This window comes from Equus caballus, chromosome 5 (assembly GCF_041296265.1).
Source record: "Equus caballus isolate H_3958 breed thoroughbred chromosome 5, TB-T2T, whole genome shotgun sequence".
NCBI classification, from domain to species: Eukaryota; Metazoa; Chordata; class Mammalia; order Perissodactyla; family Equidae; genus Equus; species Equus caballus.
The window spans coordinates 73,606,842-73,623,047 of record NC_091688.1 but is presented as its reverse complement, the minus strand read 5'-3'; the positions used below and the strand labels follow the sequence as shown (position 1 = coordinate 73,623,047).

At 36.8% G+C, this 16,206-nt stretch overlaps 1 protein-coding gene across 1 annotated transcript in view; it reads right to left on the bottom strand.

Annotated features, from left to right (window-relative positions):
- The window catches only part of DPYD (dihydropyrimidine dehydrogenase), a 768,719-nt gene that overhangs the window by 270,120 nt on the left and 482,393 nt on the right, over window positions 1-16,206 (bottom strand). The window contains exon 15 of the mRNA XM_023641574.2: window positions 1,067-1,135. Coding sequence (XP_023497342.2) covers window positions 1,067-1,135 — 69 coding nt within the window. The remainder of the gene's footprint in view (window positions 1-1,066; window positions 1,136-16,206) is intronic.

Genomic DNA, 16,206 nt, shown 5'->3' with positions numbered 1-16,206 from the left:
ATTACTGAAGAAAATAGTTTTTGAAAGTATTTTATTCTATAGGAAGGCAGAGAAGCAACCAGCATAAAGCCATTCATCACAGTCAGCTTAAAATTGGCAAAGCTCATGCCAACCATGGCTTCTGTGTAAGATTTCACGGTCAATTAGGTAAATACACGTACAAAATGGACCCAGTACTGAAGATCACAAAGCCAATTACTGATCATGTTTAATTTCACCCCCCTAAGTCCCAGAAGTAACTTTTCCCCTCACAGTTTTAAGATATCCAAATAAAATGTACAGTCAATATTTCTGAACACTATAGAAAGCTTTATGGTATTCTACGTTGTAGAGTCTTTGGTTCATAAGTATTGTTAGATTGAGTCTTCTATATTTCTGAGAGGTTTTCAAGAAACCCCAGCTAAGGCTGCCTAGAGTATTTTTCATGACAGCATGATGGACGTAAGCGTACAATTTTAAGTATGTATTTTTCTATTTGAAATACAAATTTAAGGCACATGGTTAGTTGTTTGCATTTGTGCAAGATTCAATTTATATTATAGAAAATCTGCTGACTAGTGTTCCATTCAGGAGCATTCTGTCCTACCATTTTATGCATGTCTGTATTCAAACTAGAATAGTATTAAATGAACCATTTATATTTTAAATATTCAAGAGTTTTATATTCAAAATTTCTTCTCTTACTGTCAAACTAGTTTGCCTAAAGGCAAGGTAAGATCAAGTTAGACTCTCAAAGGTAGAATTAAATTTTATCATGGCATCCATCATAATACACAGTTTGCTTAATATGCAAATAAAGAGTATATGGATGCAGAGAATAAAGGATTTTTTATGTAGTGTGTGAAATCCAAGGGACCACTTTTATGGAATAGATTCCTTTTAAATTTACATTTCCATCATTTTAATGAAAACACAGGGTAAACATATTATAATAGAAATGTTTTAAGTTACCATTTTCCGTTCAATTTTACTTCTCCTGTGTTATTTTTCATGGCAGCTCTTTATTTAAAACTAATAAAAATGGAAGAGAAGAAATAAAATAAATATATGCTAAAGAAATCATTACCTCGGCCTGTTTGGCGAGTTCCATCCAGTCATTTTTGTTGTAACTGCACATGATGCTGGCAATCACAATCTTTAAAAAAGAAAAAGGAAAGAATATCAGTTCAAATAGCTATGCCACTGTACTGAGGATATATTAATAGTACATATATGTTTATAATGGTAAACTACATTGAGAAATTAATTTTTGATCTGTTGAAAGACAAATTAGAAAATAGTAGTATTATGGTGAAGCAAAGGATGAGATTTGGGACTTCAGACTTATGTTAGCAACTTTCTCATTTACCATCTTTGAATACCTGCGAAAGTTACTTAACTTCTCTGATCCTCAGCATTCTCAATTTTAGTATGGAGATGATAATACTGACTTTGCCAAACTCAGAAAGTAATAGTGGGAATTACATAAATTTGTGTATGTGAAAGGGTTGTCTAAATTATACGATGACATGGAAATGTTTATTAATATAATTACTGGTATAGCTAAAAGGTTTCAAGGTATGGGAAAGAAATATATTGGTGTTTTCTTCAATCATATCTTATTATAGTATGGATAATAATATCTTAAATATTCATAGTTCATCATAGTTTTAAATTTTGTTAAATGTGATTGTTCAACTATAGTCTTACTCCCTATAATGGAGGCTACATAGAGTGGTAGTTCCTAGTACCTGCTCTGAAGCCAGAATGTCCAGGTGAGAACTCTGGCTCTACCACTTACTGTGTGGCAAGACATTTAGTTACCTCACTAGTTAAATATGGATAATAGTACTACCTACTTAGAAAAGTAATAATAGAAATTGCTAAGACTTAAATAGCTCTTATGATGTGCTAGGTACTGTTTTAATGGTTTTTACTTTATTCACTTACTTAATCAGTCCCAACATTCTTCTTTCCATTTTATAGATGAAGACGCTGAGGCACTGAGATGTAAAGGTCACACAGCTAAGAAGGAGCAAGCCAGGACTCAGACCCAGGCAGTTTGACTGGGAGTCTGTGCTTCTAACCACTAGATTTTGCTCGCCCCAAGTAAGTGTTCAATATACGTCAGTAATTATTTTTTTTTATTATTACCACTTAAAGACTATGAGATTGAGACACAAAGAATCTGCCAAGCCTAAAGTCACAGAGTCTAGAGGTAGAGTCCAGTAAAGGCCACTGCAGTCTCAACCTATACAGCTTTTTAACATATGTCTAGACAAAAACCAAAGATATGATGTAAAAGTCAGATGGGTGCTTTAACACTAAGAGAAGGACAGAAAATAAGTTGTGATCATATTGGAGAGAATTCTGAAAACCAAGGAGACAAGTCTGTCCTTAATGTTGAGTTAATTTTTTCTCTCTTGATAGACTATAATCTCCATGGGAGCTGGGACTGCTTTGCGTCATTCACCATTTTATCTGCAATAACCAGCACAGTGTTTGGCACATAGTAAGACTGAGTGAATAAATGAATGAGGTCGCCAAAGGTTTAGGAGTAGGGAGTTGCTTTATTAGCTTATCCTTTTAAGAAGATTAAGCAGAAATGAATATCACGAACTAGAGAAGAAAAAAATAAACGGTTGGTAAAAATTGGTGGCCAATAATTACCCTATGAGTTGGAGTGAAGAGTGATCAGGGTTGATGCAGCTGTTGGTCTTAGTGACGGAAAAAAAGGGTCAGAAGTTAAATGACATTGGACTGGTGAACGAGAAAGAGTAATTCAGAAAGAAGAATCAAACGATCTGAGAGTCTGAATCTGAGTGACAGAGAAAAATGGCAGAACATTAGTCAGATAAAGGTAGAAGGACATCAGAAATGAGGAAGTAAGAGAAATAGATTCAGATAGATTCCTCTTTAGAGAAAAGAACTAAGAGAAGAAAGAAAAAGTAGATAATGAATCGAGGAGGAAAATTTAAGAATGACTAATTATTTTTGGTTGAGTTCAGGATTCAATCTTTGTGTCCGGGGGGGATGCAGCTTTTAAGAATTTGGGAGAAAAATTTAAGAATGTTTCACGGCCTCTTTTCTAGGGGCTAAAAGAAAGTGAAAAGTCAAATTCCAAGCTTGCCCATTTGCAAGCAGAAAAGAGTCACCGGCCTAATTATGCATCTTCAGTAAGACGTGCTCTTTCTGCTCTTTCCATGTGATCTAAGATGTCAGGGATATTCTGCCCCACTCCCCAGTTAGCAAATGGACTGGGGGTGGGGGGGGAGTACCACAGGGGACACCGGATCTGGGACTAGACCTAATACCTCCTGGTCAGCAGCCCTTGCATGAAATAAACAGAGCCCTATTTGAAAGGAAAATCAACTAAGATGAAGCCCGTGGGCAAGTCATAGATCCCTATTGTCCTTAATGGCCTCACGGTCAAGTAAAAAAACAAAAGCAAACAAATATAAAAAAACAAACAAAAACCAACAGTTAATCTAAGGATTTAGGGAGTGGGTAGAGCCCCCAGGATTGTTGCTAAAACTTCAAGGACAGGGTCAGATCCAAAGGTCCAGACTGAAAATAAGATGTTAGCTTTAGATACCAGTTCTCCTGCGGTGAAAGTGACAAAAAATAGATTGAGGTTTTTAGGGAGTTTTATTACTTAAAACAAGATGAGACAAAAACAAGAACAAAACAAACAAAAGCCACCTCCAAGCGTGACAAAGCAACCCCCAACTTCACATTCCCATGCAAATCTGAAGTGGCTGCAAAATCAGCACAGCATGCCCCTCTCGAATGTCTCTCTCAGGGTGCCACGGAGGACAACAGGGAAGACCCTTCTAGGGGGCAAGGTCCAGCTAGCCAGATGGGCTGACCAAAGAAATCCACAGCCAGGAAAGTAAGACTTTCCAGCACTGACAGCAGGATATGATATATGTCCTCGACTAGTGACTAACACGGTTCCTCTTTCCTAAATGGCAATTTTAATTTTGATAAAGCTATTTTTGCTTCAAATATATATTGATTGTGCCGCGGTTGGTTAAAATCATCATTTGCCCTATAGATCCTGAGGATCATGAGGAACTACTGGGCTTGATGGAGAGAAATAAATATCATCCAGAGAACTGTCCTGAATGCTTGGGGATGCAGTGACTGAGTAGGATTTGGGGGAGGCTCTCCCTAGGGAGGGGTGACCACAGGTGTGACAGAGACATTACGTTAAGCAGAGGCGGGTCTTATCTTTGTGCTCTGGGTAGCTAAGCACAAGTCTCTTCTCCTTTCCCCATCTTTGGGAAACAGACTTTATTTTCTTGCCCAAAAAGCTGAGAAAGTATCCCAGACAGGGCTAATGATAGTGATTGGCTCCCATCAAAGTCCTTTACAGGAGCTGGGAAGGTAAAGCTTCGTTTCTCATTGGTTCTTAAACTGGAATGGAATGTGTTCAGAGCAGTCGTGACCACTGACTGACTCCTCACTTAACCAAACGCTCCCAGTGCAGCCCAAAGCTAGCTGCACTGAGACAAAATAAAGCTGACAGAGGAAAGCAGAGATGCAAGAATGGGAGAGATCTATGTTACAGCCACCTTTAAGCCAGGTGTACCACTAACATGCCTGTATATATGAACTAATAAATACTACTTTTTTGCTTAAGAAAATTCAAGTTATATTCTATTTTCTATCACATAGAGTTTTGACAGTTACTACATGCGAAAGTAAAATTGTCATCCTTTTTTTTTTTTTTGAGGAAGATCAGCCTTGAGCTAACATCTGCTGCCAATCCTCCTCTTTTTGCTAAGGAAGACTGGCCCCGAGCTAACATCCGTGCCCATCTTCCTCTACTTTATATCTGGGACGCCTGCCACAGCATGGCTTACCAAGCAGTGCCATGTCCACATCCGGGATCTGAACCAGTGGACCTCGGGCCGCCGAAGTGAAATGTGCTAACCCAACCGCTGCGCCACCGGGCTGGCCCTAAATTTCTCACTTTTGAAACAACTTCCTAAGCACCTCTTTTAACAGTCAAATTTAAGGGAGAAAAATAACTTTATACGTTATTTAAAAACTGCTAAGTGTTCTAAACAATTTAAACATCTTTATCCAAAACCAAGGGATGGTTTGTGAAAATACATGGTGGCATTCTATTTCAGAGGAATAAAAATGACCCCAAAATAATTTTTTTCTCTATTAGAAGAGATTAAGATTTTTCAGAGTCAGACTAAAAGAAATTAACGGTAAAAGGACACTGGGCATAATTTAATCTTTCTTTGATGATTAGAAAGCCTGTCAGTGTTTTGCTGTGCTTGGTTTCTAATCAAGCAAGAGAGGACAGGTTATTTTTTTTTTTCTATGAAGAAACAGAATTGATGGATATTTTATATTGTGAAACATCATGCAATGTGACTAGAAATGAATACCCAGCGAAACATATTTTTAAATCAGAGTAACTTTTCCTTATATTCCCTTAATTTATGCCAGTTCTAGTGCTTCATTTTTTATGGCTCATATTTTAAAACATTATTGGATGAGTTTATATGTAAAAGCCAAATGCTATGTAGCATTTGAACTATATTTTACATTTTACGATACACAGTCTGGTGAGAGATTCGAACAATGTCAGTTAATTAATTAATAAGCAAACTGAGCACCTACTGTGGCTGGCACCAAATAATATACAAAAGGAGTTTAAGTAAATGAGAAGGCCTTTGTGGATGGAGTTTCATGATAGGGCAAGAAAAGTATAAGAGAAAACAAGAGAAGCAGGCAGTAGCCATATCTCTGGGAGCTGAGCCCTGTGGGAGTTTGGGTTTTATTGTAGGCATAATGGGAGGCCACTGAAAGGTTTAAAGGACGGTGATAAGATGATCTGACCTACATTTTCAAAAGATGCTTCTGACTACTTTATAGGGAATAGAATGAGGGGGTTTTTGCGTCAAAGCAGATTCCAGTTAGGTTGAAATAATGTGATTTGCATAGTACCCATGGAGACCCAGAGAAGTGGATAGTTCTGAGCTAGAACCAACCAAGCTAGTCAATGGTTAGATTCAGGAGGTGAGAGAAATTAAGGATGATCCCTAAATTATTGGCTTGAACTACTGAGTAGAATGTAGACACTTTACTGAGATGAAACAGAACCTAATGAAGTAAGTAGTGGGGGAACACTAAGAGGTTCAATTCTAATATATATCAAATGTCATAAGCATTCCACTAGTGAAGACACCAATTGTGCCACTGGAAACGAGTCTAGAATTTACTAGAGGTTAGGGATAAAGGTGTACATTTTAGAGACTTCAACATATATTGGTATTTAAAGCCATCTGGCTAGGTGACTTCACAAAGGGAAGAGAATAAAATAGAGAAAAAGAAAGGGCTAGGGACTGACCTAGAGACACTTGAGAATGTGGTGTCACAAATGCCAAGAGAGGGAAGTGTTCCAAAAAGTAAGGAGCAATCAACTGTGATGAATGCTTCTGAGAATTTGTGTAAGAGAACAGAGAAGTGTCCAAAAGATGTGGCAAGACAGACACCATTGGTGCAGATTAGTAATCTTTACAAGGAGGGTTTCAGTGAAGCAGCGGGGACAAAAGTCAGACTGGAATAGACTGAGTGAACAGAATATGAAGAAGTGGAGAGAAGTGATACACAAAGCTGTCTAAAGGTTTTGGAGAGCTAGCTAAAAGAGAAATGAGGCAGCAGATGAAGGGTTGTGGGAAGTCTAGGGAGAGATTTTTTTAATGGACATATTTGAATATGTCCATTATGCTTATGCTGGTGGAAATGATCTGGAAAAGAAGAAGACACTGTCGAGAAAGCAAGAGGTGATGATGAATCGAAGGAGGTTGATTCTGAGAGGAGCAGAGGCATTGTTTCCAGTTTAATGGGGTGGAAGTGAGGAGTACAGAGAGGAAAAATAAGTATACATACTGTTGAGTTTATAGATTTGGTGTGGAAAAGGTGAAATTATCCTTCCTGGTGTTGAAATTTTCTTTACCAAGTGAGGTCTCCTGTTGACAGTTAAGAGAACTAGGGACAGAAGTTTAGAAGTATGAGGGAGAGATGGCACTATTGAAAGAGTCACCTAAGAGCATGGGAAAGAAATTTACCAGGTTATTATGGTAAGCTTACTAGGCTACAAAGGCAGACGTGTTTAATCAGGATTGATAATGTTTTGGAAATTAAGATTAATTAAAAGAAAAGGGACAGTAAGATTTTAAAAACTGGAACACAGATTAGAGTACCCTTTATATGGCTGACCGTAAAATGTAGATTTTATCTATTGTTTTGGAGTTGAAACTCATCAAGACTTTTTTTGGTGCTTCAGTCATTAAAATTTGATGTGTTCCATGAAAGGGCATTCTTATACCTAATTCTGCTTTATAGAGAACACTTTCAATTACAGTTTTACACAGTTTTGACTTTCATTTTGACTAATGAATATAACTTAAAATGCATACTTTTTGTCTAAGCATCTAATTTCTATGAAACAATAATGTTCTAAAGCACATAAAATGCCAACTATAATAATTTATGAATCAAATTTTGCATGTGGCTTCTCCCTCTAAAATACCTCAAAGGTTAAAAACAATAGGACACTAACTCTGCAAAAAAGAGTGTTAAATGACTTCCTTGTCATCCTTCCAAACTTTTAAAGATTCACAATTCATGGACAAATTTTTTTTTATAATTAAATTTCCTTACGGAATAAAAAAAATGATTTCATTAAGTATTTTTTTCAGACTGAATTACAATAAGGTTTGCACATCAGAAATTAAGTTGAAGAACTTAACACAAAACTTCCAGTTGGTTACAAGTAGGTTGTCTTGTCAAATTCCCATTTACTTAAAATCTATGCTTAAAAATACATGTCGGCAACACTGTTTTGGTATTCTGTAACCATACTGCGAACTACATTGGAAATTCAGTCAACAATTCAGCTTCAAGACAACCTAAATTTTTTAGTAGGGAAAAACTGCAAAGTGACAGAGGTGAACAACTGTAAATTACAAGTAGCTGAGTTAGGTTTTGTCAAACAATTTAATAAAACCATTCCTTACACTACTGGGATTACAGTGAGGGGGAAAAATAGCAGGAGACATGTGATTTTCAAAGACATTTAAACTAAGAAAATACGCTTATTAAATATTAATTAACTGTACAACATTCAAATTCTAAGTGTACTTTATACCTTCATACAAATATAGTGAAAGGGAGATGGGTACAATTTTCCTGAAATGTACACATCGAGAGTAAGACATTAAAAGCAAAACTCATAAGCCCTTCATATTTTATATGGTCATTGTTATTTAATGGCTGCAAACGAGTATAGTATTCTTAAAGCTATCTTTTTACATTATTTAAAAATTCATCATTTTCTTTGTTTATATTGGGGCCAAGAAATGTCTTGTTTATACAACTATTCCTAACCTAGAAAAGTCATATCTAAAGTTAAACAACATGCACATAGTTTCCATGGAAAATCAGAGATGTTTTCCACTACAACAGGAAAAAAACAACCACTGTAGACTACTCAGGAACTAGAGTAACTGCTGCTTTTTTCCTTCCCTTTTTGATCACTCCTTAATATATATTTTTTCTCTTTTCTGTCCCCACTGTGCCTAGGAACTGATCTCCCAAGGTCATCAGTAACCTTGGCAAATATACGAATACTTTTCAGCCCAAATCTTTACCAGAACTCTCTTCAGCCCTTGGACTGTTAACTACCTCCAGCTTCTTGATACACCTGTCACATGAGCTTTGGAGACACCACTTTTCCTTATTTTTCCTATTTTTCTTGTTCGTTCTCAGGCTCTTCTATCTCTGGCCACTTTTTACATGTTGCTGTCCCTAGGGTCTACTCACAGTCCTCTTTTGTGTTCCATCATACACATTCCTTAGACATCATATTCACGATTTTAAAGGATACTTACATGCAGAAAATTCATCAAGTGTACATCTCCAACCTATATCTTTCTCCTAAGTGCAAAAACTGCATATCGAACCACCTTCTGACACTTAAATTCAATTTGCCCAAAACCAAATTGAAATCTCTCCCACTGAATTTGCTTATTTCTCCACATTAAATATGCTTATACTCCAACCTTTTATCCCAAGTTAGAAAACTAGGAGATTTCCTCTCTTCCTTTCTCTCTCATTGCCCACAGCCAGTTTATCCACCAAGTACTCTCTAGTCCACTGGTTCTCAAAGTTGGCTGAGCACTGAAATCACCTGGAGAGTAAAAATAATAACCCCAAGGATTCTGAGTTAATTGGTATGTAGTTAGGCCCAGGCAGCAGGGTTTTTCAAGCATCTCCAAGTAATTCTAAGGTGCAGGAAAGTTTGAGAAGTACTGCTCTAGTTGACTTCCCAAATATCTCGTCTAAGTGTGCCTGACTCTTCATCATGACTGTCTTAGTTAAGATGGTCACCATTGCTGAAGCAGCTTCTTTATTACTCTCCCTATCTCTGATTTCAACCTATGCATCTGACAGATCCTTCTACAGAGACAAACCTGATCATAACACACTTCTGCTTCAAATCTAACTTCAGGATAAAACCCTACTTTTTAATATGCTATGCAAGACCACAATGCAACTTTTGCTCCAACCACATTGAATTACTGTGCTTCCTGAACATAACATGCATTCTGCATTCTCTTGACCATATGTCTTTTCTTTTTTCTGAATGAATGAGGAATGGTCCCTGTGCTCTAGGAGCATATGGTATAATAAAGGAGACATATGTAAATTGATACAAAAATAATTATAGTGTACGAACCAGGATGGACTTAAAGCAGAAACAAAAGGGTGGTCATTTTTACCTGTGTCAATCAGGGAAAGCATCACAGAAAAGTGACTCAACTGATTCTGAAATCATCCATGGATATTTATTGGAAATTGAATAGAAATAAAAGGGACAAGAGTCCTTCAGGTGGAGTGAGCAGCAGGAGCAAAGGCATGGGATGCTGTTTAAGGAATCTCAAGTAGTTCAGTTTAGCTTTGGGAGAAATGAATGATTATACTTCATGGGCAATGGAGCTGGAAGCACATTAGGAACCAGGTTTATTCAGGTAAGGGGCTAAAACAATGGGTTCTAATCAGCTGAGCATTTGCATTTGAATTTTAGATCATTCTGTCTAGTAAATTCCTGCTCCTTGTTTGGATATTTCCTTCTCTAGGAAGCCTTTCCTGTTCCTCTCTCATCCTCCGACTGTGTCAGGCACCTCTCTTCTGAGATCCCACAGCATCTTCTGCATTTCTCTGTCATAACATTTATTATATTGTATTAAATTGTTGCTTGTATGCTTTTCAAAAGATGACTGAAGTTTGGGGGAGCAGGCCCATGTTTTCATCTCTATATCTCTAGCCCCTGGTAGTATACCTTGTATATAACTGGGATTCAGTAAATATTTGCCTCAAAGGAATATTAAAATAAATAGCTGATAAAAGGAATTCCAAGTAATGCGCATGTTTATGACCAATCGCACTATCTAAATGTAAGTACATTTCTACAGTCTAGACAGAAAATGAGAAGGATATATGGGTAGTACAAGATAAGAGGTTCGAGAACACCATAATTTATAAAGTATACTTTATGTCAAAGAATAAGAATCCATTATATTTGTTTATATATTTACACTTAGGGCATATTTTAGCATACATTATCTCATTTATTCCACATAATAACCTTGAATTTAGAGAACCTTATAATGAGCACAGATAATTTAAGTTATTTTACCCGGGTCAAATTAATCAATAGCAGAGGCAGGAATTAAGCTCAGGTCTTTGGACTCCAAGTTCCTCTCTACTACATCAAGACTATACCATATTGATTTCCTATCCTTTCAATTACATTTGACGTTCTAGTTGATTGTGCAGCCTCAGCCCTCTGTGGTTTATTGTTTGACAAACGTGTTCCCCTCTCTGTATCCATGCCCCTTTGCAATGTAACTCTGCAGCAAACTCACATCAAATGGGGGATTTATTTTCCCATCCTTGAATCTGGGCTGACTTTGTGACTTGTTTTAATCAATAGAACATGGTAGAAGTGATGTATCAGTGTCAAACCAAGGCTTGAAGAAGCCTTGTCTTCTTCTGCTTTCTCTCTTGAAATCCTGCCTAGCCATGTGATCAAGTTGGTAAAGGCCACTAAAGGATCAGAGACCTCATGGAACAGAGATGAGCTATCTAAGTGAGGCCAACCAAGACCCTCCAGCCTCTAGCCCTCCTGGAAGTGGACCACAGATAGAGAGAGACCAGCTGAGACCAGAAGAACCACACAGCTTAACCAAGCCCAAATTGGTACCATGTAAAATTGTGAACTAAGTTAATAGTTGTTTCAATACACTAAGTTTGAGATGTTTTGTTATGTAACTGAAGCTAACTAATATCACTTTTGTTTTTTGTTTGGTGAGGAAGATTGTCCCTGAGCTAACATCTGTGCCAGTATTCCTCTATTTTGTATCTGGGACAGCGCTACAGCATGGTTTGATGAGAGGTGTGTAGGTCCATGGCCCAGGATCTGAACTCATAAACCCTGGGCCACTGAAGCAGAGCACATGAACTACACCACTAGGCTGGCCCCTGATATCACTTTTAGTAAGTACAACCATAACAACAATATGAAGTAGCACGTGCTGTGTACTTGCAAGTGTCAAGCACTGTGTTAAGTGTTTCATATGCATTATCTCTAATCCTTAGAACAACATGACAAAGGAGAAATTATCAGTCCCATTTTACAGATAGGAAAAAAACATTTCAAGAGATTAAATAACTACTCATGGTTGCTCAGCTAGTAAGAGTGGATCCAAATCTTGAACTGTCCAGCTATAACGCTTTTTCTTTGAATCATTTTTCTGTGCTCTTACTTATACATTTACAGAAAATCTTGTGGGTTTATTTTTACACATGGTGAATTTTTTTCAAGGTATGTTAGTTTTTATTACTTTCATTCTCAGAGGCTTATTTCTATGTTTTTGGCCATTGGGTTATTTCACTGTAACTCCATAAACAACCATCTAAGCTAGATAGGCAGATGGAACTGCCTAGGAAATCATAGTGTCAGAGGGAAGATGACGTGAATAAGACCCAGTGAGATGAATGATTCAGTGTTTACTGACCATTTAAACATGTTAAGGGATGAAGATAGGGTAGTGTTGGCCCTTTATAATTTGGCCCCAAGTCACCTTGCTGTCCCTTATCTTGACACGCCCAACTGAACCCTCCATATATACTGCCACCACATGTGCTTTTAGGCTTCCAGTCTCTTCCCCATGCTGGTCCTTTTCCTCATAGTACCACCCTGCTCCTCTGATAGTGTATCTCTTATTCACTCTCCTAGGTCTGACTCAGAGCTAACTTCTATCATGCCACCCTCAATGATCTCAGAGATAGAATCACTGTTTTTACTAGGTATTGGAGTGTGATGCACGTATCTCTACTTCAGTTCCTGTCACACTGCATCACAGATGTGTGTTTATTTATACCACTGTCTTCTCTTACTCCACTTGCTGAGAGAACATGCTAATTTTTATTCACCTCTGTTTTCTTATCATTTGGTTCGGCATTGCACAGCACCTAATGTGCCTTTAATAAATGTCTGCAGAAGGAATGATGGCTTCTTGTTACTTTATGATTAATTTTTAAAAATTTTCTGGTTCATCCCTATAAAGACTGTAGTACTCGCTGCAAGCATGGAGAAAAAGTGCATATATGAAATTACCATGACTACCATATATTTTCATACCTATAAACCATTTACTGTCCTCACAGCATGACTTTGGCACTGACTTTAATCTACGGTGTCTAAGGATTTGGGTTGTTGTTCTATCACTGTTGACCCTCCACTGAGGTTGCAGTTAAGTCAACCGAAGTCATGAGATTTGAATTCACTGTACACATAAAAAGGTGTGTTTCCTACATAAAACCTGTGTATGAGATTTGACTTTGATTTTATTTAAAAGGTCATGATATGCTGCCTGTATTGATGTGCTTCATTCCGAGATACAGCCTTTCAAAGGCACACGAAGGGGTTGATATGAAATCTGTTATGAAGTATCTATATTCCAATTTTAAACCTTTCTATTTAGAGGCTGTAACAAATATTGAATGAACTGCCTTTATAAATTAATAAGGCTAATAATTAATATAGTGACATAGGAATTTGAAAAAAAAGAGGTTAAAAAGAAAATAATGAAAACTCTCAAGACAATTACATGGAATGATGCACTACATTAAATAGTTTGGGCACTTCTTCCAATACCAAACATGCAGCACATCGGTGTCGTAAAGATCATTGAAACATCCTCTGTAAAGACTTTAAATTCTCAAATGAAAATTTTATGTAAATACTAAGTGCTATTGTAATTATTTTATGAGATGTAGTTCTTTTGGTCTCATTAACTATGATTGCATGTTTAATGCACACTCAATTAAATAATCCTGTTGTGTAAATTAGTGCTATTTTCTCTTAAGCACTAGATGGTAAGCTCCTGGAAGACACAAGCCATGTCTTCCATCTCAGCACATGTCCCTCATGGGCTGGGATTGCCTGTCCCATTTACCAACGTACCTGGCACATATTAGGAACTCACAAAATATTTGTTGAATGAAGAAATAAATAAAAGCATAGTTGAGTTGCAACAAATGTTTATTAAATGCAATGCTTTTAAGAAGTCAAGGACTTCTAAAAACACACAACTTACTCCTTCCGGCTATACCTTATTACCTCACAGAAATTCCAAAGGAAGGCTTAAATTCAATTCACTGTGGAACATGCCTTTCACCCTTGGGAGACCTGCCTGGCTGCTTCTTCAACCTTACATATTCTTTCCCAGACATCCCTGTACCTCCTTCCATCTCTACTCAAATGTCATTGTCTCAATGACATCTATTTAGGATTGCAAGCCATCCCCTCCCAGCTCTATTTTCTTTCCCATGCACTTTCTATTATATCATTTTCTTATCTGATATATTCAATGTCTTTTTCCCCTCAGTTAGAAAGTAAGCTCCACGAAAATAAGAATTTTTGTTTTGGATACAAAACAGTGCTGGCATGTAGGAGTGCCCCATAACTGTTGAATAAATAATCAAATACTAACATATCACTTAAATGTCTTTCTGCATCAGCTACCTGATTTATAAAATGGGAATAATTTGGCTTACCACAGTTATTTCATACGGCTTATTCTGAGAATTACATGGTATTATATATTTGACATTAAATACTTTTCAGTGAAATTAAATGATTATGACTAAACAAATAATGTCATATTCAGATTTGCCATTTTCTACAATTTAGAGTGCAAACAATGACATTTTGAAACAGCACAATGCTTTTATTTTAAGTATCCACAGATAAGACTTTTAAAAATATGTCATTGGAAAGGGTAGAAAGCATCATCTTTATATGCTCCTTTGATCTTTTGGTAGTGTCACATTGTGGTCATATTATATTTGTACATTAATGTAGTTTAAGAAAAAAGAGGTGGGTCCACAGAATCATATTTTATAGACAGATTCATGTTTTACAGATATTTAAAAATTATTTTCAGATTTCACTAAAATGCTAGGAAATTCACTAATATCTAGGACATCTTTGTATTAAATTATACTTCTTATCTTACATTGCTTTATCAAAATTGAGATGGAAAAACTTTTCCTACTTACTCAGAAGAAATTCTAACAACCTGAGCCCGAGACATGTGTGCTTCCCTGGTTTGGAGGACCCAAAGAGGGCCACTGCTGCAAACAGAGGCCATGTTAAGGATAGAGTGGCGAGTTGGAACCTGCTGCAATGTTGGGCAAAGAGGGGATGAAGAGTGGGATGGGAGTTAGGAATCATGCTCTTCACCTGAGAGGTCTAAAGGGCATGCATTCTAAACCACAAAGCTGGAAGTTTCTCTTCTAACCCATGCTCTGCAGGAGACATGTAATTTCCACTGCACCTGTCTTTCTCCTATGCACTTCTGTAATTACTCCTCTATCACCCTTCTCCCCATCAGACCACCTTCTTCAGTGCTCTGTCTTGAGACAGGCATGGAGAAAGAGCTGAGTGAAAACTAGGTGAATAAACTATTGATCTTGTGCACGCTTTTTGCACAAACGATCCCATCTCCATTTTTTTCTGCTCACCTTCCTCCTCTTCATCATATCCCATCCCCACCAAGTTTCCCTCACTTCATCAGACTCTTCTCTACAGGGAACTATTCCCATGTTTGGATTCAGATGCTTCTGCCTGTTCCATTTTGAGCTGTTACATCTGCCAACAACGGACACCCTGATAAACAGCAATAGAAACAACACCTTGAACATGCTTCACTTTTCAGGATGATGATTAATGATACTCAACTAATAAAATATTCATTGTATCATTGAATATTGATAAATGATTCCCTTGCTTTAATATGCTGTTGATACATAGGAAACAACCAAAGATGTTTCCCACATTTTGTAAACATCTTAGGGTTTCATCTATATTCTAAATTTCAGTTCAAAATGTTCATTCTCAGAAGCGTGGAATAGTGATTTACAATAGAAATAATGACAGGACCTTTTTCAAAGTGATTGGAACCTTTCTGGTATAAGCTTTATACAGCATAATGAATGTGTTGGCATTTGGTTCTTATTTGCATACTATAAAAATAAAACAGAGCGTACAACAAAGTCCCTGTTAAATTCACATTACCTGTTAAATGAAGATACTTGAAAAGCAATGTAACCTAATTAAAATCAAGAAATGATATTCAAGCCATATTTATATACTTCTAAAATAATACATATGTACTAATATTTACAATGCCTGCAAAGGGTATATACCTCATTAAGCACACTGGAAAAAATCCCCAAATTTCTTTGCTCTAGTCATTTCATAAATTTTTCTAATACCAATATTAGCTATTTCAACTACTGGGCTAAAGTCACATTTCATTATAATCAATGCATTAGCTGTTCTAATCCAAAGTAAACTCTGAAGGGCCTTCTCAGAGTTTAAAATCTGATGCTTTCTCACAATAATATATTGAAAGTTTAAAATAAAACAGCATTTGTGTTCTCTTAAATCTTCCTTTTTCTCATGATTCATACTTTCTGGCTTGTTCATGAATGCATAGATGTTGATATCAATGCTGTTTTTAGGAAACAACAATGAGGTATTTGTTTTGTAATCCTTTCTCTCCCATTTCCCATATATAATTACATGATCTTTGAAGCTTTCAAAACACATCGGAGAAAAGTAGCCTT